General features: G+C 40.8%; 1 protein-coding gene across 3 annotated transcripts in view; it reads right to left on the bottom strand.

The window, feature by feature from the left end:
* utrn (utrophin) overlaps positions 1-24569 on the bottom strand; it is a gene marked incomplete at its 3' end in the record, with an annotated part of 189877 nt that overhangs the window by 46741 nt on the left and 118567 nt on the right. For all 3 annotated transcript variants that reach the window (XM_080514402.1, XM_080514403.1, XM_080514404.1), the window contains exons 58-64: positions 20854-20983; positions 18106-18374; positions 16574-16720; positions 12097-12175; positions 10767-10827; positions 2654-2715; positions 132-206 (exon numbers count right to left, since the gene is read on the bottom strand). In XM_080514402.1, the coding sequence (XP_080370528.1) occupies positions 132-206; positions 2654-2715; positions 10767-10827; positions 12097-12175; positions 16574-16720; positions 18106-18374; positions 20854-20983 (823 nt within the window). The remainder of the gene's footprint in view (positions 1-131; positions 207-2653; positions 2716-10766; positions 10828-12096; positions 12176-16573; positions 16721-18105; positions 18375-20853; positions 20984-24569) is intronic.

The following is a 24569-nucleotide window of genomic DNA, read 5'->3' as shown; positions in this document are numbered from 1 at the left end:
GTATGTGTGTGTGTGTGTGTGTGTGTGTGTGTGTGTGTGTGTGTGTGTGTGTGTGTGTGTGTGTGTGTGTGTGTGTGTGTGTGTGTGTGTGTGTGTGTGTGTGTGTGTGTGTGTGTGCGTGTCTTACTTACAGCACAGTGCTTTCTGTAGTCTGCGGATCTTCATGGCTGTTCTGTATGCAGAGAACCTCACGTTGTTCAAGTCCGCTACGGACGGGGAGAGAAGAAAGGAGATGAAAGGGAAACAGACATAAGAAAATATGAAATCAAAGTGAACGAAAAGTCTGCCTTGTCTGCAACATATACACAACCTTTGTCTTCAGTGAACTCTGACTTTGTTAGTTACTGTCTATGGAGGCGGCTGAGGGGAGCGGGTGCTAATGCGGACTGTGTAATTAGGTTAGTGAGTTCTGTCTCAGTGGGGGCCGCTGCTATTTGTCGAGCTGCTGGCCCAAGGAAAACGCTCCCAAAGTTTCACAGGTTATTACTTACTGGGCCGCTCATTACAGAACAGTCGGACTGGTCATCCCAACGGGGCACTGACATGCACACGGATATTAGCAGGGTGCAGGAGAGAGGGAAATGATCAGGGTGCACTTTTTTATTTTTTATCAAGTTGACGAGTAAATGAGCCAGACAAGTGAGCAGGATCACCGATCACTGACCGGGAACTGGCTGGCACAATACCAGAGGCCTTTTTACCAGTATTTACAATCTAAGCTGTTTTATATAAATTCCAAGGGATCAAATAGAATACATCTTTTTTTTTGTTATATTTATTTGACCTTTACTTTACCAGGCGAGTTTCTTGAGATCAAATGATCTATTTTACAAATATCTGCAAGCAATTTGCCTGCTTCTTTCTACTCGAGCTAAGAGAGGAAGTCATTGCAACTTTCATATTGTGTAGTTTCTCTGCTTGTTCTTCCTGCCACACTGACGACTCTCGAGGAATCCAATAAAGTATATTAACTGTCTGCTTTTCTCAGATATTGTGCTTATTAAAATGGAACAAACATGAGGTCACAGTTATCTTCGACTAATTGTTTTAAGCTGCATTTTATTGCCGATGCTGCGTTAGATTGATTGGTTTTATATTCTGTATTTAAACTTGCGAAGCACTTTATTACTCACCTATTTACTTATAAAACCTTGTTACACTGAAGCCAGGACACACTGACTTAACTAAAACATAATTGTGAGATCATGTGCAAAAGTCACCCCATCATGCGTTCTGTACCGTTTTGTAGCAAAAAAAAGACTCCATTTTGGACTCAGGTACTTCCGCCCACTGATTTTCACTGATCACTTGAAGTTCTGATATGTTTCTCAGGCTCCCTTGATCACTGAGCATGTTTGAGGAATACCTCGAGACTTGAAAAGACGTGGGAGACAGTCATACTGTGAGGACCACTCCAAAAGCTTCATCTCGCACTCGTAATAGTCTAAGTAGGATTTTGCAGTAAGCCGGAACAGTGTCTCGGAAGCAAATCTCTTTTCAGGCTGACTGCCTGCATGATGTTTCCACTCACTGACATCTTGTCCACACGTAACCTTCAGTAGCTGGAGCCAAAGAGCAGAACTTGAACATTTATCGACAACTCTTGTTTCCAAAGTAACTCCTGTTTTATCCAGATGCTACCTTGCAGATTGATTTTTGTGAAGGGGTCGCAGTTATAGTTTTTATTAACGACTCCGCTTCTGCATCAAAACAATAAACGTAAATGACAAAAACTACAGAGTCAATTTTTTTGTCTTACATTACACAGAAGTTTTTTGGGTTGTCATCGGGTCCATTGTTCTTTTTACTGTCATTTCAAAATGAAATCCCAAGAACAGAAAGGATTTTAATATGTTTTTATACTCCCTACCCTGCTTCTTAGAGGCCACTTGGCTTCATTTTAGATAGTTGGTTCATAAAGTTTGAGGCGTCAGTGAATTTATCAGCTCTGTAATTGTCTTCAGCTCAATCCTGATGACAATCATGCTTAGTCTTACAAATGAGTCAATTAAAGTCAAACAAAGTAACGTTTTTTTCTATTTCTATGTAAATTTTAGTTAATAATGATTTGTCTCATTAATTAAAATAAAAGTCTTCCGTGCTGCCGCTAAATTAGCACACCAAAGACGAGATGGAAGCAAATGGACCTGCAACTGAAAGTGACAATTCTTACATGAATACATATCAAACATTTTTCGTTTATATTTTAGTAACTTTATGTAAGTGTTGCCTCAAAATAAAGGGTAACATTTTTTAGCTCGCCTGCAGCACTTTCGAGACATAACACTTAAAAATTCAGCAGCAACACCTCGTTTCAGCAAACAGAGGCGACTCTGAATAATGTACAAAACACACTGTGAAAAATTTGCTCAGGAACAAAAGAAATGCTATTTCATGCTGAGAGTGTTGAATTATACAAAGTGACAGGAATGATTTCTGGATTGAAACGTTGCAGATATGTATTTTAAATGTCATTTTTAAAGCCTATGATGCATTTGGAGATGTAATTCTGTGAGACAGTTTTCTGACAGACTGTTGTTTTCTGAAAAAAATTGATAAATAAACAGCTGGTAAATACTATGTATTTATATGACGAGTAAACAAGATGATCCAAAACATTATATAAAGCAGTGGGTTTTTTTTTTCCCTTTACCTAGTGATTGGTAGAGCTCTGTCATCTTTGGATGATCCCAGCAGGTCGTCTGTGTCTGATGACTGAAAAACACCAAAAGCAAAAGAGAATAATTAAACAGAAAATAACAAAAAGAACAAAAGCCATTCACATCAGAACACAAAGTGATTCTCTCTAAACCTTCAGAATTAAAAAAAAAAGGACACAAGGACAAACTGAAAAATTTCAAAAGAGACACAGATGCAGATAAAATCGTATTTTATGAACTCAAAACTGCAGGAAAAATTATAATTAATTATCATAATTCAAAGTGTGTAAACACAGTTTATGTCACTATTGGAAACTCATTTGATTGCCCCCGATCGGGAAGGTTAAAGATTTCTACTTAATTCATCAATCACAAATAAAAGGATGGATAAAGATATCCACATTTTTTTAATTCCTCTGTTCAGTGCAGGATCTTGATTTTAAAACATCAGGTGACATGAACATAAGGAGGGTGATTTCCAAGTTGCCGTTTACACTCAGGCTTCAGACAAAAGTCTTGCGCCTGCGCACATGTGGACGCACACAACCAACATATCTCACGAACAACCAACACTGCCAAAATAAATAAAATAAGACCTGTTCCAAAACCGATCAAACATGGCTGCCTTCATACATAAAAGGAGAGCAAGAATCTGACTCCTCACAAGCTGAAGGCGCCAATCAAGTGTGTCTATCTGACCTGTGCCGACTGAGATGTGCCTTTGCCCTTTGTGTACAAAAGTGTGTATGCGTGTGTGTATTTCAATAAGGCACATGGCTGTCAGAGGCCACACTCTGATCCATGTGGAACTTTCCAGGAGATTTCTGTGAGAGGATTTTTGAAATACAAGGATGTTTGTGAATGCAGACTCTCCCCTGGGGTTGTGTGAAGGCTTGCTCTCATTGCTGACAGCCTGCTGGAAGTGAAGTCGAGTGCTGACTGAGACACACAGTGGCAAAGTAGACATATAAGTTCTTCTTATACGCAGATGTTCCTCACTATTCAATGACTTTAGGGACCGATGAGCGCCTTTCGAAGATGGACTGGCATAACTAACGCCTCCACCCATGAGCACCGAGAGCACCGACATAAAAAGAAATAGCCAAAACTATCAAAAAGTTTCACTGAAACACATATGTGGGAGCCTTTGATGCTGATTTCCACATAAACACAAAACCTGGGCAAAGAATACAGGCCATCCAGGCCACAACAGAAAGCTGCGGCTGTGAAACCTTTGTTGTGACTGAAGTACAGAAGGGAAGATCAAAGACACAACAGAACCAGTAAAATAATGGGATGTACAATCAGTTCCCTACGCAATAACAAACAGTGTTGTATTCATGTACACACACACACAAGGCGTTCCATCAACAGAAAGACAGCTTTTGCTTCCATGAAAGCCACCAAGAGGACAACTAAATTGTCAAGTTCAGCTGTCTTCAATGTTTCCCCCTCAATGTCTTCCCTTTGTAATGCCGAGGCAATGTGTTTGTTGTTCTGCGGGAGGAAAAAAAAGCAAACTGGTGACACACGTACGACAAAGCCGCCACAGTTAACACAGTGGGGGAACATTCAAAGATGAGAGAAGAGGCGTCAAAGACTGTTGCGGAGAGGGGACAAAAACAGATATTGCGGCAGATATTTGCATGCTGCTAAAAGATACATCCTCAGTGAACTTCCGGATGGTCGGAGAGGCCTGAAATCCAAATGCTTTCACGGCTGTCATCTTTATCTGTGTTCACGTAGGCGTCTTTACAAAAGCAAATGTTTTAGAACATCCATCTATGAATTTTCTAAACAGCTTCAGCACATGTGGCACAGGAACGGAAACCAATGAACTCGAAGGAAGCCCTTTGCAAACCAGAGTGAAAGAGTACTAACCACTACACCAATATAAAACCCATGTTGATATTTCATAGCATATTAAAAGTATACCTCGAGAAGCTGCATCACTTTGCTGAAACATCATCCATGAGAAGAGCACTCTAACATGAATTTAGATTTCAAATTCATTCTGCATTAGCTGTCAATAAAGCATGAGGACTTTTCTGTGTTAACCATCACAAATTAAATGTATTTCAAATTAATTGGGTATCATCCAGGCTTAGTTTATAGCTCATCCCAAAGTGGGCCGCTAACTGACTGAACTGATTGGCCGAAGCCACTTTGAATTGAAGCAGCCGGGTTCACTGGGTGGGCACATCCGTGCTCACAGGCTGTTGTTGACTTAAAAGTTATAAGCTCCCCCCAAGTTGTCGCTCCATCTCTGACTTTCAACTCTGATCCGCCCCTCATGCTAAGCTGCAGGCACAAACGCAGCGAAGGTGTCCCTCCCTCCCGTTACTCTGACAAAAAAATCTTTTTTTTTTTCTCCACCTCAGTCTGTGTCTTCACTGTTTGAGTAAAAATGTTATTACTTGACTGTTTTCTAAAATAGGCCGAGATTATGACTGGATAATATAAAAAAAAAAAAATCAGTTACTTTTGATTGTTGGTTGTTTTTAAGACGGAGCATTGATTTGAGAAACCTCTCAGAAGCACACGAGTGTCTCAACCAAAGGGGCAATATTCAATCTAAACAGACTAAATTCATGACAAAGATCTAATTAGGGGCAGGAAAGCTTTTGGAGATGAATATGAGTCATACTTAACAAGAGTGGAAAGTCACATAAAGTTGTATTTAAACAAAAAATAAATCAATCCTGAGGCTAAATCCAGTGATTAAGCAATTTAAAAAAAAAACGTATCAACGTATCTAATGTGATTATTTGCATTACAGATATTGAGTTCTCTTTTCTAATTTTTCCATCATTGATCTCCTGATGAAAGAAATACATAGTGCTCATTTGCATCAGATTAAAAGCAAATTAAAATGGAGAAAAGGCAATTAGAACTAGTCCGCAATCAGCTTCGTCAGCTGTTATCGACAATGTCTGGAGATAAATCCACTTGTATCTTTGCGCAGTTCTTGTGACATTTTCCTTCACAAAAGTCATTAAGTGACATCTCAGAATAGGCATCAACAAATCAAACTGAGGTCACGCAGGGAGAAACTGCAGCAGGCAGAGAGGGATTAAATTTATGGCGCCCCTGAGGTACTGCGAGGGAGAAAATAACCTTTTTACAAGATGTTTTTATGAGATTTCTGTCTGACCAAGCAAGCAAAGTTGCTGAAGTTATTTGGCAGAGTAGAATGGCCTGACCCTCTTAGACTAACAGATCACCACAATAACAATATAGCTTATCAGAAATAATTGCTTTTTTTTTTGACATTTTCTGTGCAGCACTGCCGTTTCCAAATGCTCAGAGTCTCACAGAAGGTTAAAGTCATTCTGTTAATTACTCACTCTTTCTCTGCTGCGCCGAAATTAACTGTAACCACTAAATATTAAGTTTCAACTTATAAACACTTTTATATTTTCTAGTTTTCTTACCAGAAAAATCTACTCTGACCTTCAACGGAGTCAGAAGTTCAGACAAACACAAAGTGCTGAACATAAAACTACACACAAACAAGGAAAATGCAAATTGTTGTTCATTAACAATCAGTAAACCAGCCAGAGCATCTGGATATAAGCAAGTAAAACCATGACTTCATAACTCCAACAACGTCACTCAAAGGGTTCAAACAAATATCCAGGAGGACTCCTTGTTTCTCAGAGCATCATCACATCTCAGCTGTGTTCTCTCTTCACCTCATTAGTACGAAATTCATGGCTGACCTCAGAGGTTTTCTACAATAGATTTACTTCCATGTTTCGGGTCATGGTACTCCAGCACCACCCAACATTTAATGGACTTCTACTGGCAGATAGCCACTCTAACATCCTCCTGCAGGCCAATTGAATGGAATGTCTTTTTCTCTATAATAGCGAGTGGTCCAAGCCCCGAGGTGGCAAAGCAGCCCCAAACCATGTTGCCCACTCCACCATGCTTCACTGTAAAGATATTCCCATGTTGCTTTATGAAATCCTTAATATACCATGTATAATGTTAGTCTCCAACAGTTTAGGGTCATCATTGCCCAAAGCATCTTTTCTGGAGTATTGTTCCAAATGATGCAATAATTTCACATTTGAAAACAAAACAAAATGTTCCAGAAACAACTCCTCTAGTCTTGTGCAAAGCAATGATTACTGACCACATTTTCTCTGAAATCTAGTTTTTTGGGGGGGAAGAATTGATCACATCAACAGACGTCTCTTATGAATAAAAACTTAAAGTATCTATGACTCAACTTAGCTCTAATGCCTCGTTGATTTTCATTGATTTAACTTCACATTTGCCGACTCCGTGCTCCAATGCGCCTGAGGCTCACTTAACTTTCCCCAGCAGCATTGTGAATTTTTAATGGTGGTGTTGAAGGCATTGAACAAGAATTTTTTTTTGTGATGATAGTAAATGAACATTCTCAAAAATGTGTGATTTAAATGCCAAACAGGTCACATTTAATTATCAATGTCTGTAGAAAAGAAGACCATACATTTTCTTTCCACATTATATCCAGAGTCAAGGTGTAGTCCAAATTTTTTTTTTTAAATAAACTGTATTGATCTCAGACATTCTCAAACATATAACATCAATTATGGACATTATATTACATTGCAAAAAACGTATCTAAATAAGGATTAGTCCAAATTTCAATTCCATAGAATCTTTTTTGTGGCAGATTGGGTGAAAACTTGTATGTAACATTTTCTATCAGGAGTTTTTCCTCCATCATAAACTCAGACACAAACATGAATAACAAAATGTCTGCAGGTGGATGATTATTAGTGTATCTGAATATCCAGAAAGGCTGAACACCCAGAAAGAATATATGAGATATCTGAATAAGCAAGAGGGGGAAAAAAAAAAAAATCTGAATTTTTATTTTTTACTGTTCAGAGCAAGCAAGGCTTATCATGGTGTGTCTCTGACAGGTGATAAGTGCCTCCATTCACCAGCTGACATCTTCTGCCTGTCACTTCTCTACCTCTGCTTCTTTTTTTCTTTTTTCTTTGCTTTGAAAAAAGCGACAGCCTCCTTCTTGATAATAGCAGCATTCTGCCTTTGAATTGCAGTTCAAACAGTTTGGGATTCCCATTAAAACTTCTTAAACGAGGCATCCTGAGGAGCATGTTGTCCACCCATGAATAGAACGGCTGTCTTTCCAGCAAGACACAACCACACAGCCCATTTCACAGAGCCGAATGTCTCCAAACAACAAGGCAGACAGGCAGTAAAACCGGAGGAGCCTTGAAATGTAGAGAACCTCCCTCTAATCGTTGCAGAGATGCACTTTGGCCACGTTTCCTTTCAGCAAGCCCTCTGGTTGCAAAGGCGCACCCACCAAAAGTGCCCGAATGCGTGAAATGGGACATCATATGGGATTGCCAGCATGAGGCAGCAAACGCACAACTTGTGTGAAGCCATTTGATTCCCTCCAATATGTCGGAGGAAACCCTCCCTACAGGGGGTGGACACGGCACAGTTTTAATCAGGAGGCCTTTGTCAGCGTGCAGGAAAGAGGCAGAGTACAAGATGAAATGGGAGAGGAGACCAGGAGGCGTTTGGCGAAATGAATGTGTCAAAGACTGACGTGGGCGCTCCAACGATATCGCGGCTCTGAACGCGACCTGCGATTAGTCCTGGAGATGGATTTAGACTTTAGTTCAAACAGCAAATTAAGTGGGTTTCATGAGTGTGTGCATGTCTGCATCAGTATGTGTGTGTGAGGGAGGTGAAAACTGTACTGCACACTATCAGCACTTTAAAATGAAAAAAGTTGAGGAAGAAATTCTTTTTTTTTTTCCCCATCTTTTGGAGAGATGATTCCGAGCTGCTTTGGATAGGGGAAAAAAACTTGATCCAGCCAACCCAGAGGAATCACCAGACCATATGGTGTGTGTGTGCTCACAATGGGTCTGAGTGTCCAAGTGGTGCGCTAGCTTGAGCTTGTTTGGACGTCATATGCGTCTTTGGGCTTGTGCAAGCTTTTCTTCCTGCCAACATGTGGCTGTGCATCACCACTTGTATCACTGAATGCCTTTCTGTGTATACTCCAGCAGAAATACCCTTGTGCACATGTGTTTTGTTTGTGTGAGACGAGCCAAAGCAGGTTCATTGGCTGGGCACATCTGCCAACGCAGGCTGCTGTTGACTCTAAAGTTATAAGACTGTCCTTCGAGTCATCGGCTGTCTGGCTTTCATCTCAGATTCGTCTTCAGTGCCAAGCTGCAGGCCAAAACACAGCACAGGTGTCCCACAACAGCTTTCGCTTCGTCAAAATCCTATTTCTCGCCTGATGTTTGGCTTGATGGTATTGAGGCGCCTTTTCCAATAGGAATTATGACTTCTCTAGAATACTGCAAGAAGACCTATGGAACAATATGTTGAATGAAAATGCATTTACTTGCGCATTTTAATGGCTCTTGACTATATTGAATGTAAACCACAGCACCCCAGCGTACATTATTACGTTTTGTGTCTTATTATAGATTTTTAACAGCATTAAGGCAAGATTAGATCAGTAAATCTTTACAGCTGAAGGTTTTATTAAGGGTTATACCGTGGATATTGTACCAGTACTTTGGTTTTTTTTAAATGGCCATTTGACAATTTTAACTGAGGCAGTGACATTTTGAGTCAGGGCACATGATGATTCATGGGGGCAGCCCTGAGAAACTACAGCCATTTTCTCATCCTGAATAACAAAGTAAGGCAGCACCAGTATCCTAACAGGAATGGAAAGACAAGAAAAGATGGCACAGGTGAGAAATGATAGCTGGAGATGCTACCCACAGATACTTTCTTTCGTGCCAGTCAAGGGTGAGTTCAGGTTCGCTTAGGCAGCAGTTTACTGACAGATAGTTACATATTTTTGGGATAATGAGCTCCTTCAAAACTTTTGGATTTCCAGAGCAGCAGGACGGCTGTCTTAGCTGCTAAAACACAGATCTACTCTCAGCTTGTTTCAATGGAAACTCTGTTTAGCCTGATTTGGCTCAAACTAAATTGGGAAGCAAGCCATCGAGCCAAAGCCATTATAGTCCCTGTAAGCTGCACGTGGGAAGCTGTCCTGGGATTCATTCAGGTATTATCTATTCAAAAAGAGGCACTAATGTTGAGCCAAATGAGGAATGTGCAGGTGAAACAGACTGAATATTAATTTATAGACGAGGGCAACATTTGCAGAAAGAAGTGCCTAATTGGAAGGGAAATAAATTATGTACGTGCAGAGAGAATACAGGGAACAATGGAACCATTATAGAGGTATATAAGAGGTCACTCGAAGCTGGAGCTGAAATGTGGAAGAAAATCGAAGCCTTTGATTGCCCACCAGACAATGTTTGAGATAATGGGCTGTTTCACAGCCAGCTAAAAACATTTTTTTATTTTTTATTTTTTTAAATCAAAATCAAATCCACAATTCAACATCATTTGTACACTTTTGGATGTAACTTTAGGAACAAGCGTTTCAAATCTACAATCTGAAAACGCCATTGATTCGTCCATCTGCTAAATTGCTTTTATTGAACCATGTGCACACGTGGGCTTCCTGTGGTCGCTGTATTAGTGATAATTGGAGACTGACATAGCCCCTACGTGAATGTGTTTTTGTTTGTCCTGTGATGGTCTGGTGACATGATTACAGTGGACCCTTCCTTCACCTGCAATCAGCTGGGAAATGTTTCAGCACCTTGTGACCCGGAGGTACATACAAAGATGTGCATTTTCTAATCAAAATAAGATCTTTACAGTATGTAGCCACGGTTTTTGTTTTTTTTCACCATAGACTTATGATATCTAGTAAGCACTGGAAAGATAGGATCAAGAAGTTTTTTATCGAAACATAAATATATCAGTACGATAGTTTCAGAGCATCAAATTGGCATGTTTCTGGGTGATGGTATAGGTTTACAAATCTATGATTTGAACCTACAAATGACAAGTATGCAGTTGTGGTCCAGACCTTTAAAACATTGTAGAATTGTCACAGATTCTGCTTGCATTGTTTAAAGTTACCTCTACATGATGGAAATCAACAAAAACAAACATACAAACAAATGCACAGGGTTTCAAAAGGCACACTGAGGGCTACTGAAGCCATTTCTCAACACTTACTTGATGTAATAAGGAACCTTATTCTGAGAAACTGCACGTTGCCAGGGGAGCTGTACAGATGCTGCAGACAGAGACAGAGACAAAGATAAAGAAGAAGGGATAGATAAGTCAAGCAGTTCAAATCAAAATATCATTAAAAAAAAAACACAATTTCACTGTGCAGAATTATAATCCATTTAGAGTTTGGAGCCTGACTTGAAGTACGTTTTGCCTCCAACTCTTCCATAATGATACAGCCCCACGAAAAGAAGAAGACTTATGGAGCGTGAAATTGGTGGAAAAACATACATGGATACTTTTTACAAAAGGAAGAGGGGGGATGGGATCAATGTGGCTGTGTATAAAACAATAAAATAAAGAAAAAAAACAAATGAAATAAATAAATGGAAGAGGTTTTCACACACATGTTTAACCTTTGTCGACAGGGGAACACGGCAATAAATAGAGACAGGCCCGAAAAGCCACTGAAAATGACAAGCTGGCACAGTTTTAAAAACAGCCAAATAAGAGACTTTGAGAAGCTCTCAAGAGCAATAAGAGGCAGAAATGTTGTTTGATTTATCACCCTCCCACTTCCCCTCCTCCTTGACACAGCCCTACACTCAGATAGAGAGATGAAAAGACAGTAAGAGAAAGAGATTAAGCGAGATTGGGAGATACACTAGATGGAGAGGACACGATAAGAACGCAGTACTTTATTGATCCCTGAGGGAATATTAAGCTACTAGTGTAATGAGGGCCAATGTGTGATGAAGGAGATAGTGTCATGGAGCCAAAAGATGAAAGTGGGGTGATGTTTTGTCTAGTGTCGTTTCCAAGCGCTCAAAAGGGCTCACTTTGAAAATTCACGGCTAATGGTGACGCGGAGGGGTGACCGAACTTAAATCTGACTCACACGTCGTCCATTGTGTCTCTGGATCGGACAGCCGGCAAAACAGATCAGGTGGCGTGAGAGGAACGCTAACAGCCGTATGATTACAGAAAATGAGAAAAGGGGCAGGAGAACGGCGGCTTTAGCTAATGTTCATACTCTGGCATTTGTCATTTCTCCTCAGCTTTGTGTCTAATGTTCTCTGTTCTACTAATGGCCACTCTAAAGAGGGGGGAGTCAGTGGAGAACTGTAATTAAACCTTGCACTATTCAACGTGCCTCGCCTGCAAACTGTGCACACAACCACTGACGCACATTCGCCACTCTGAAGCGGATAGGATAAGAAGACGGGGCAAGGCAAAAATCTGGGTGTGTGAAACAAGTGAGACTTGAGGGTGAAACAAACCAAGTCATCCAAAAATTCTCATTTGCAAAGAGATGTAATTGGTCTGCACTCACTGGAGAGGAAATGTTGGGAGGAGGGGCCAAAGTCTCGGTGAGCTTCCTGAAGGAGTTTCAGCCGTTCATCCACTGCCACCTGTATGATGACCACACACACACACACACACACACACACACACACACACACACACACACACACACACACACACACACACACACACACACACACACACACACACACACACACACACACACACACACACACACACACACACAGAGAGAGAGAGAGAGAGAGAGAGAGCGAGCGAGCTGTCAGCTGTGGGCGAGAAAGTTATGGTGGCAGAAACTTTACAGTGACTGGTCCTGGCGTCATGGTTGGGATAAATTCAATTTCATTGCAATTAGGTCAGAAGTGGATTTTCTGTAAAACCCAAAGAAACTTTTTTTTTTATAAACGAGGTACAAAAACAATGTTGTGAGCAAATTTTCCATTAATATACATGTGTGCTGTGACATTTAACATTGTTTGCAAACCATATAGAAGTTTAAATGAGTTGACTCAGTTGATTGCACTTCCACAATTTACTATTCAGCATAAATATATATATAGCAACGTTCACTTTAATGGGCACTACTGAGCAGCAGCAGCCCATCCGTATCTATGTTGGTATACGTTGAAACATTTATAGAGATCTCAGAGCCCAGATATAGTGACACGAACATCATATCTCTCGAGAAAAATCTCGAGAGATCTCTAGAGAAAAACCCAACAATTCCATACGAGCAAGCATAAGAACGACAGAAGAACAGGAAGAAACCTACAAAGCCAGGCTCAGAGACTTTCTGCTGTTCCGGTTGGGGTTATATGACAGAAGGACAGAAAACTATAGGAAAGCAACAGAGAGCAATGAAGTCAGAGTCATAATAAGGCAAAATAATCTGCCAATAATCTGCCTTGATGTTGTTTAGGAAGCTCAGATCACGAACTTCCAATTCTGCTATTAGAGATGCTCCAGAAAGGTACTGGGAGAGAGGACAGAAAGAGAACAGACTATGACATAGAGAGAGAGAGAAAGAGGAATGAAGGGATGGTTAGTGCAGTGCAGGTCTCCAAGCAGTGTAAACCTAGAGCAGCTTAAGTACAAAATGGCCTGGACCAGTCCCAACTCTAAGCTTTATTAAATAGGAACGTTTTAAGGCTAATTTTAAAAATACAGACGTTGTTCGGAGAAAGATCGACATACTAGCCTGAAAAGTAAAGGGGCCGAGGACACAGAATACCACTATTTATATATACGTTTGTTCCAGGAATTGTTTCAGAGTGGTCACAGATTTTTGTTGACATGTCATATAGGCAGAACATTTTTCTAAGTTTATGTCCGACAACATGGTGTGATTGGTGAGAAATTTGAAAAGTAGGTGTGGTAACGCAGGAGGAAGAGAACATGCCACCTGATTCATATGGGTTTCTTCTCCTCGCAAGAGCACTGCTCTCGAGTCTCTCGTGAAGTATGAAATGTCCTTGCCACAACTCATTTGTTCTTGCTCCCTCCAACAAACTAACATCTTTCTGTTCTTGTGGAGTATGTACTCTACCTACCACGACTTTTCTTCTGCCTTCAGCATTTTACCCTGAGGGGTTGAAACACCAAATCATCTTCTTCAAACACCCGCTGTCTCCTGAAACTTTTTTCCTTCTACCAACCTGCCTGCACTTCACCCACCACTGTATCCTCACATTCACCTCCTCACTGGCATTCCTCTTTTCTTTTTTTTCCTACCAACTCTATTTATTGCATCCCCCATTGATATCACTATAATCTTTCCTGCATATATCACCAAATCACCTCAACATAGTTTCTCTCAATTTCCCCACCAAACTGTCCAACATGAGTGGTCCCTGTAATCATTCTTCCATCATTCTGTCTGTTTTCATCACTCAGGGAAATCCTCAATATCCTCAGCCCTGCCACCTCCAGTTATGCTTCCTGTCTTTTCATTTGTGCCATCGTGTCTAAAACACAGCTGGCCTCCAGTGGGCCTTCCCCTTCAACCGATGCGGGGTCCTTTTATGTATCTACCTATCTATAGTTACAGTTATATGAACAGATGAAAAATGTTTTAAAAATAAAGATGTTATAAAGATGTTATAAATATAAAGTAACTTAACCCTGATGCACCTTAATGTTTAAGTGGGAGCGACCATGAATGCCAAATCTTAACAACATCTTGGATATTGCATAAACACAATGACCTTGCCTTTTCAGCTTTATTTAATATCCAATATTTCATCTTGACAGCCAACAAAATGCGTGTTTCAGATTTGAAGAAACACAAACAAAAGTATTGCATTATCAAGCTGAACTGGCTGAGGCCTGCAGCTGGTATCATATAGAGAGGTATATTCATACAATAGCATTATTGTTGCATTCATGTTGTTGAATTGAGAATAAGAGACAGTAATTGAGTGTGAACAGATAAACAGCCAAATCAGTCTGGAGTTGAGTCTGAGTAAGCAGAATAAGAACATCCTGCACTACTGAAGCAAAACACAGTACTAACATTTAAGTGCAAAAAACAAACATATTTACATGTTTAAATCAGAAATAGGGAACATAATTTGAATTATAAAATGGCTTTCCATCAATTTAACATTTATTTTCAGATAAATACCGAAAACCCCCAAAATGCCCCCAAAAAGAAACACGCTTCTAATAAAAATAGTTAACTCAGAACTTCATACAGCTCTGAGTTATCCATCACACAGACAGTCACTATTGCACTCCTCTGAAAGCTGTTGATAGACCTCTCAGGCGCTGCACCTGTGCCCTGCTCTGTGTGACTGTGGGACTGTTTTGCTTCATCAGTCGGACTAACAGGACAACGGTGGCACTCTGCAACACGCACACACACCCAGACTGGCCAGTACTTTGAACATCACACATACCCACATAGAGATCTGAAAACATGGACAGAAAAGCCACCAGCCCTACTTCTTTTGGGACACTAATGACCATTTTTCTTACTGTCCCACAACAAAGATGATGATGATAATGATGATGATGATGATGATGATGATGATGATGATAGCCGTCTGCATATGACAAACAAATCCTCACACCACTGAGTCACTGAGCTTATTAGTGACGCTGCCGCCTTCCTGCAGAGTGAAAGAAATTAAGAGTAGACAACAAAGAGAAAAAGTGCTGCCCACGGAAACACTGGCCTCCTCTCAGTGTTTGAGCTAGTACCACTCTCCAGAAAGAAAGAAAAAAGATTGTTAGTGAGTGTCCTCACAGCACATAGGAAATATCAAAAGGCTACAAATTAGCAGAGAAACCCTGTTTTTGCTCTGCAGCAATGTCACACTTAAAAATGGATGACTGCAGGTTTATTTTCCCGGATTTTAATTTTTCTCATCACGCAACTGTTTTTTTTCCTACTTCTTCAGTGTCTTTTGTCTTCTGGTGTTCTCGACTAATTTATCAACAGCAAGAGCACAAAAGAAAATTGTAATAGATTTTGTTGCGGGAAAAGAAAGAAATCCCAGTCAGTGCAGCCTAAATCTGGAGTCTATTAAATTGATGCCATCACAGCTGGGAAGTGTGACCTGTCAGTCTGTGATTGATTCCCAGATTATTCTAGTCTTAGTATTCTTATCGCGTGTCTACGCAATTCCATTGTATCCTATGGCTCTTAAGGTTCTTGACACTCTTTTATATAATGTCTGTACAATAACCTTACACAAGTTATCTGAATGACATATTTCTTCAGGTTATTCTTGCATCTTTTGTTAGCAGAAAGGCGAAGACGGCAGCGGAAATGGTACCAAGTCTAAATGTTTGAGGCATCCCCGATAAGAAGACATTGTAAAATGGAAAACTAGACAACTGACGGAAACATGTCTGAAGGGATTTCTTACAACCCACCGATTTAAAGTTGTGACACGATATGCTCTCCTGCTCGTACATACGCGACAGAAAGGATTCCAGTTTCTAATTCACAACCAGCTCCCGCGCTCATTGCCTTTCATGTGAGGACTCGTAAGGAGACTTCTCTACAACTTTCCCTTCAGGGCTCAGACATGCCCCGCTCTGAGAAACACTCAGTGAATTCAGACCAGGACTATCAAGTGCATAGAAAAGCCAGGAACGCGACTGACGAGCCGCGAGAGTCGCGTCCATTGATGTGCGGTGACAAAGTGTTGCCTTGAACACGGAGCTGTGCTGAAATGAAGAAAAAAAACAAAAAAACTACACAGGTAGAGGGACATGTCTCAGTCCCCGGTGAGTTCAGCTGACAAAAAGCACAGATGGAGAAATTCAGATAGACACACACAAAGACAGAGAGAACAAATACGAACACACGCTGCCAGAAAGAGAACGAGAGCAGAGATCTGAACGGAGATCCACTGAATGTAGCAAGTGTGGACAAAAAGCTGAAGAAAAACTATGCACGTGAACTCAGAAAGCATGAAAACAATAAAACCCGAGCTCTGTGTACACTTGCAGGGATTCAGAAGGGTTTAAAGTACCTGTAGAAGCTTCCATCTCATGCTGAGCTGGTCCAGTTGTCGGGAGGCGGTGGACGACAGCTGGATGTCCAGCGGTGTCAGCTCGGCAGAAAGCTCATTGACAAGTCGAACATCCTGACGTAACGGGCCCACTTCGTCTCTGAAGGCCTGGACAGAAGTTTTGACATCACTGAATCATTGTAATTATATTACACTTGCAACATTAGCCTAACAAATTGTTTAATTACAAGATTTGAACTTCATAAAATGGTGTTGTTGTCACAGAGTGTCAATTATCTTGACTTATGCCTTTCATTGTAATAGCTGTTTATCTTTTTCTTGTTTGACCCTCTAATCTCTAAATGGAGATAAATGACATTTTGAAATGGGTTTAGTTGTGCCATATTTTACATTTAAAGTCTCCTCTATGGCTGTCAGGATCAAATTGATTCTGTGCAGCATGTGTCCCATTTGGAAGGACGAGTGCGTCTGTGGCTGCAATGGAAACTATTAATAGAGCTTTTTATCTAAAGTGGGGCCTTGAATGACATGAATATTAGGAAGTGTAATTGGGCTGAGTCTACATACGACTGAGACACAATCATTAAAATCTGATGTTGCAACACTTTTGTTTCCTCGTGCAACTTGTGAACCTTGACTTCACATCACTTTCTATATTGCCGCAACTTTTCCTTGCTCCTTTGTTTGTCCATTTTTTTTTCCCCTCCTTAACTGAAATTGTTGTCCGTTATTTGGCCAGCTCTCCTTGGCAAAGACAATCTGAAATCTCATGAACAGCATTTGCAAACAAACAAGGCAGAATTAATGAACTGTGCACATCATTGCTTTTAGAAGTGTTCTGTTTGAAAAACAACAGCTGAGTGGAATGTTGCAAGACGGTATGACAAAGTTGCAAAGTTCAATTAAACAACGTCGTGGTACAGGTATAAGACGACAGCGATTACAAGGATTGTACAAGAATCACAGCAATAGAGAAGTTGTTGATGATTATTTCAATATTTGGAAAGGGAGACACACGTGCTTAACATTGCACTCTCTCCTTCCTATATACTTTCATTTGCAGCGTGCTGTGTCTATTCCTCGCAGAAATCCCAAAGATGCTTTAGTGGTTTCCCTCAAGCTGTTCTCATGCTACGGTTGCGTCTGCTCCTCCAATGCGTCATCGCCGCAGCCACTGTTTGAAGTGTGTGAAATGCAGCATTTTAAAGCCTATAAGGGCATCTGGACTTTGACTGATTGAGCGAAATGTCTGCAAATGACATCTCATCTCATGCTCATCTCATTTCTTAGAGCCTGCTCTGTTGTGATGCAGAAGTAAAGGAGCTGAATACTTGGCCTTGATTATAAAACACCACCTTTTTCCAATTTATTCCCAGAGGGGGAAAAAAACAAAACATTGTCTCATCTTTGGACTAATAGGCGACATTAGAGAGACATAAAACTCAATGGCTCATCTAACTAACCTGAAAGTCTGAGGTGTTTTAGCAATAGTGCACACACCGCACCCAAACTGGCCTTCCCCTCTGACTCACTGTGGTCCTGTCGATGTGGTCCTGGAGAGAGTCGATCAGCAGATCACCCACGGGCTGCCAGGTAGCCTTGGCCTCCTCCGCTCGAGTCAGCCGCAAGTCAAGCTGGTCCATGGAGCTTTGTAGTTCCTGGAGCCGCTCCAAGGCGCGCTCCACCTGATTCTGCCAGCCACCTACGTGCCCTTTCAGACGCTCCCAGCGCTCCCTCACCTCGCCCGTCTGCTTACGGATTGCCCGAGCCAAGCCCCGGGCCTTTTCCTCAGGGGTGAGGTCTGGAGGAAGACGGAGGAAGAAGAAGAAAAAAATTGGTTAATCTGTTGATGACCACATTCTTCCTCAATACGTTTAACCTATGGCGTCGCTGAAAGGTTCAAGATATTTCTAAGAATCCCAAATAAAGCTCTCCTCTGAAGCCTTATTATTAGAAATGCAGTGCAAACACATTCAAATTCATGCATCCAGCTGACACTACTTGTTTCATATCCCTTAACAGCTTAAGCATCATTTCCATATAAACAAATGCATCAAAGAACAGTTCAGAGAGAAAAGTCAAATATATTAATCTCATCTTTAATCAAACACCTTGCAAGTAAAATACAAAAAGTCTTATTTGTGCAACTCTGTCATTTTCTTAAAAAATCACTCAGTCTTCCCTCAGATGATACAAAAGTACAAAATATATTATTTCAAAGCACTTCAGCCAGTGCTTTGTCATTTCTATGTCTTATATGGTTTGAGCATGTCTGACTGTATTTGTGTAATGGAATATGTAAGCACGGAAAACACCCCTGTTGGGAGTGTTCCATCGTCTATGTGAATTTCCAGTATTTCTTGGGCAAGTAGAAAAGTTAAGGACAGAAAAAAAAGAAGAAAAAAAAAGACAGAAAAAAATAGACTGGAGATGGGGTGAAGGCAGTCAATGTGTAATGAAAGTGCCCAAAAAAAGTAAAGGGTGAGTTATTGAGGGTCTCGGGACTGTGAACGGCAGGGAAGGTGAGGACATCCCATAATAGTGACAAACTGGAGGATGCAGGTAAAACGGAAGCGAAAAGCAGGCAGGGTAACAAATAAAAAAAAATATATATATATATATATAAAAAACTCTCTTAAAAGCTCCCCTAATACCAATTTTAACCACGAAGAAAGATGAGCAGCCTTTATTAGTTCTAAGGTCTCGTCTCCCGGGTAGTGGCTGAATTACTGTCTTCACCTGTTGCACCTCTGCAATCTCTCTCTTGGTATTTTACCTGCACACGAGGAAAAATGGGCTGCAGGCAGTGCTTCATGCTGATGCACAGTAATGAAGGCTGTGATAGACACACGGCAACAAGAGGTACGTTTTGAAAACAAAAGCACTAAGAGACACTGTAAGACGCTTCAAGTTCACAATTTATCGCAGTTTCACTTTAGGCTTTTTAATCTATTTATACAAAGAGATGTAAAGCTTTGATATCTGCATCAAAGATCACAGGATACAAGCCTATCGGTCTCTGCTCTGTAGTCTGGCCACACCCCTACACGGCCCCTTGGGTTGGTTTAATTATTTACACAGTAGGGTTTTAGTTTGAAGGGAAATGTGCTGACTTAATACTTCCCTGCCGCATCCAGGCAGGGAAGACGGGTGATTTGCTGCTCCTTTACAGATTTGGATTACCTCGCACTCAGAGTCGAATGATTGGTGTTTCGAGGGCAGTTTGCACAAAGAAACTGGTTGTAATAAGTCCTCACATTTGATTTGAAGCGAAACAACCAGAACAGTTCGCAGTGAAGGGTCGAGGGCATTGTTGGTGGGGATAAAGAACCTAACATGGTTTTTCCATTTTAGCAGGTTTACTTTTTGTTTAGATGTTTTTAGCATTTTAGCAATTTAGCATCACTCAGAGTCTTTCACACATTTGACTTTCTTGATCCTTTTGAGCTGTTTCAAACAATTTTAGACAGGATTGTTCAATCATTGTCTTCCAGGAAACAGAAAAGCAAATATATACAGCTTCGTGCCAATATCTGGATTCCAACATATTCATTTTAGAGGCCCAAACTTGTACATTTATGTTTCAAAGCAGTAAAAAGAAGTGCGAGAAAGAGACAGAGTGATGAAGGCTGGTTTGCTTCGTGCAGCAACTGCGGTATTTCCACTTTGTGTCAATGTGTGCGAGTTGAGACACGAAAAGCTGGGTAAAATATGACATACATACATTTTACATTGTGTTAAAACAAATGACAAAGTGAGCTGTCAAAGCTCGGATGGGGTTTGTTGTCCATCGATGTCCCGACTCAACTTGACAAGGTGTCACTGGAGGACGACGCTCCTCCCGATAACCTTGCATAACGTGCGTGAGCGTGTGATAGAAATTAAAAACCACACTGAGATGCGAGGATAGGATGGACTTTAAAACTTGACAATAAAAAGAAATGTCAAATGGAATTTGAATCAAATAAACGTCTAAAAATAAATAATAGCTATTCAACCAGTGTGAAGAATACAAGAGCAGCAGGGCTTTGACTCCTGATGGTACAATGATGATGAGATTTTCTGACTTGAAACTGAAATAGTGAGAGTTACTCTACCATTACGGGACTTAATATGAGCTCTGACTTTGCTATAAATTGCTCAAACGAGAAGCAAATAAGGCAGAAAAAGCGGCTTGCCAAACGAGTAGCACACAGAGAGCAGACGCAACATACTTTTTGTCTGCTGCAACGTTAAGTTACAGCAGACAGACAGACGGTGTTCATTGAAGTGGAACATACCCGTCTTTGGCTGCAGGTTCTTGCGCGGCTCTCCTGGACCTTCAATGGGCTGGTCAGCGAGAAACATCCTGGCCTGGTCCAAAGTACTGACCACCAAGTGCTCGCGCTCCTTCAGTTCTGACCGTAGCGCCTGCAGGAGGAAGAGACTTTCAGTAAGATCAACAGCTTAGTCTTATCAAAAAGTGAATTTCTATGTCACTTTGATGAAGTGATTAAACTGAAAAACAATGATTGTGTGATCCAAAATGCAATTTCTTTTCCAATGACTGCAGATAGAAAAACACTTATCTAAATGAGAAATGTATGAGTTCCTGTTTTTTGTTTGTTTTTTTTGCAGCCAATTAGCAGAGATGTAATTAATGCCTTTCCTCTGCAGGTATGTTTTACTCTGGTCCTCTGCTCTTGCCTGCCGCAGTGAACTCCAAATGAACCTGGTGTGTTGTATCCAGAAAACGGCCGTTCTCCCCTCTGAAATACCTACGAATCAACCACTGGGGTTCAAATCAACTACAACTTTCAGTATATCATGAAAGCAACACTTAATGATTTATTCATAGATCACACACGCACACTCATGTGGCTAAAGAACAAGCGCAGATGTTTATGTTTGGCTTAACGGGTAATAGGGTGATTGCTGCACAGCATAACAGTTTCCCAGCCTGGCTTTTTCCTATTGCGGGGGTAAAGCGAGAGGTGAGGCAGAGCAAGTGAGAGATCAGCTACGATGGGAGTGTCAGCTGAAGTGAGGGCTCTGACAACAGAGTGACGATGAAAGGCAGGATTACAAAGTCAAAACGGGACCTTCCTTGGGCTCCGCGTGAAATTAAATGATGATGTAGAGGCTGAAGTGAGCAATCCAAGCCTGCAGGAGTTCACATTCAACCCTTCATGGGTAACTCACTAAACTATGTGAGGATGCAACTTTAAACACCATTTACCCAATTATATCAGTTGCAAAGTGATGTAAAACTCATCAAAATCACATATTTCAACATTTTCTAAACAGGCTTGAGCCATCCTCTTAAAGAGTGCCTAAAATACGGCGTGTTATTTACAAAAATAGCGCACTCAACATGGCTTCCTGAGTGTATATTTTAAAATAGACGGTGCTACTTGCAGTAGTTTTCTCTATACAATTTTTCTCAGTTTATCCCTCAATCAGGTACAGAAACTGGGAAGAGGAGATGCTTTGCTAAAAGGAGCCAAACACAAACACCATGGTGTTAATGCTATTATAGGAGATACTGCAAAAGCAGCAGCTTTTTTTTTTTTTTTTTACATGCAAAAAGCACCAAAATTGCCAACTTATCCAATACACCCACAACACTCACACGGTGACAGATCAATTACAACACACACACACAAACACACACACACATATACACAGAGCAATTCACCCACACTCCGGGCCATTCAGTAAAGCAGAGCAGATACTAAAAGTTCACAAAGCAATTTAAAAAAGGGCTTTTGACCTCTCGTCAAACAGCAAGCCTCGCAGCAGCACACAGCAGGCGATAAAAGTACACAGAGGGAGTGAGCATGGCATGTAACAGTATAATTATTTGTGTTTTAATATACGCGTGACCCCCGGGGGACTGCACTGCCTATCGGAGTGTGTGATTGCTTTGTGAGGAGGCAATGTAGTTGAAGAAGCGGCAAAGCAAGTTGACTAGACGGTATGATTCACTTTGATAAAGTCTCGTATTTATGAGGTTCATCAAGCAGACGAGTGCTGTGAAAATTAGATGCCAGAAATTCATACACGCACCGTTGTCAGACGACAAGATGCTGAGTTCAGTGCAATCATATATATAGTATCATCTGAATATATCAGAAAAGAAAGGAGGCACACACCCTGGATTACATAGACTACTCTTTTGTGCAGTATAAATTGAGGGGGAAAAAACAAAATTTCGGAGAAGTAAGTTCTTATTAAAGTTCAGTTTAGACAAACGCAATGACAATTTCACACAACCACCTGCAGACAAATGTACCCGCACACTGAAATGGGAGCATCCCGCTGAACACAAATTAGATCATGCCCGCTAATAAATGGTTTGCTCCATTCCAATGATTCCAGCTCACATGGAGGAAACGTAACAGGCAGGCAGCTCAGAGAAGGGACCTTGAAATGTAAAGACTAAATGAGAGGAGAGCGAGGAAGAGGAGGAAGAAGAGGAAGGGGTGCAACGGCAGATAAGAAAATGAAGGCGAGGAGTGGAGCAGTGAGAATGACCAGAAGTAGGATCCAAGGCCACAGTTTTCTGTTTTTTTTTCTAGATTTGCACTGGCTGGAGTTCACAATATTTATAGTAGATTTCCTAAATGTCCATCTATCTATTTTCAACATTTATCTAAATCCAAAGTAAACAGCTAATTTTCAATATAGTTCTTTGTTACCTGCAAATCAAAGCAAAAAGCCGGTGTAAAGAATACAAACAACAATTCAAAGACACATTTGTCATTTAAATGCCTCAAGGAGGTTTAATTTGAAAGATTTGATTTGCATTTAAAGAAAACGGTAAAGACATTCTAGAAACATCTTTACTAACAAATAAAGAAGCAAATAAACAAATAAACAAATAACTAAATACTGTATCATATACACTTTGAACAATCCTAATATTCTGAATTCTAAATAGTTATCTGAAACACATCCTGAGGCCATTTTAAAAATGTGTTTATTTCCAATGGCTTTTCACACATGCAAACACTTGGGGCATTTATAAAACTTAGCATCTGTTTATTACCACTGTATGTGATTTGTTTATCTGTTGGACATGTGTGAATTAAAAAACAAAAACAAAAAAAAAATTGTAATTGTTTTTTATTATCGTCATCAAACTGTTCAAGGAGAACGCATCACTTTCATTTAAAGCTTGAAAACAGCTGCTAATCACAGACACAGTTAGCGGTGAACAATCGTAACTCGTACAGAGAAAGCTGGGAGGTGGACTTGGGGTCATTATGTGTGGTGTCGTTCGTGTTCTCTCTGTGCACACGCGAAGTTTCTGCAGGTACTACGGTTTCCTCACAATGTTCACATGCATGCGTTTGAATCTAACTGAGGACTCTAACTTAGATGTGTACGACATCACTCTCGCCTTATTTCTCCAAAGACACAAAAGCTTGCACTTAATTCCTTGGGTCGGACACCGCATGCACGTCTCCGTCATCCAGAATCTGGATCCTCACAGTTCAGACAGACAACAACACCAAAGGCTCCCTTTTTGGTAAACACACTCCTCACACAGATAATCAGAGTGTCACGGAGGGACACACTCCTCGCAGGAAGCTCGAGAGCCAAACATCTAACACGTGTGCAGCTTTCAGGTGAAGAAAAAAAAATTTGCTTCCCCCCCAAGCAAATCCCAGCTGGCTTCTGAGTGATAAGACAGCTGTCTGTGTTTTTTTTTTTTTTTAAAGAAATATTGATGGCAGTTGCACACGACTCTGGCTTATGCTTTTATTTTGCGAGGAGCCGAATAAGAGGGTGTTTCTGTCAGTTTAACAACAATACTTGGCATGTGTCTGGTGTCCATGAGTGACTGTGACCTTGGCTGTGTCCGTCTGTGTGTGTGTGTGTGTGTGTGTGTGTGTGTGTGTGTGTTCTTTCCTGATTTGGCATGACGTCTGCATAGAGTAGTGTGTGTCCCGGCCAGTGTGCGGTGTGTGGTTGTAATAGTGCCGCCAACTCTTATCACTATGTGCCCTGC

The sequence above is a fragment of the Blennius ocellaris genome, assembly GCF_963422515.1.
Source record: "Blennius ocellaris genome assembly, chromosome: 18".
NCBI lineage: Eukaryota > Metazoa > Chordata > Actinopteri > Blenniiformes > Blenniidae > Blennius > Blennius ocellaris.
The sequence above is the reverse complement of the archived record's forward strand: the minus strand, read 5'-3'. Positions and strand labels throughout refer to the sequence as shown.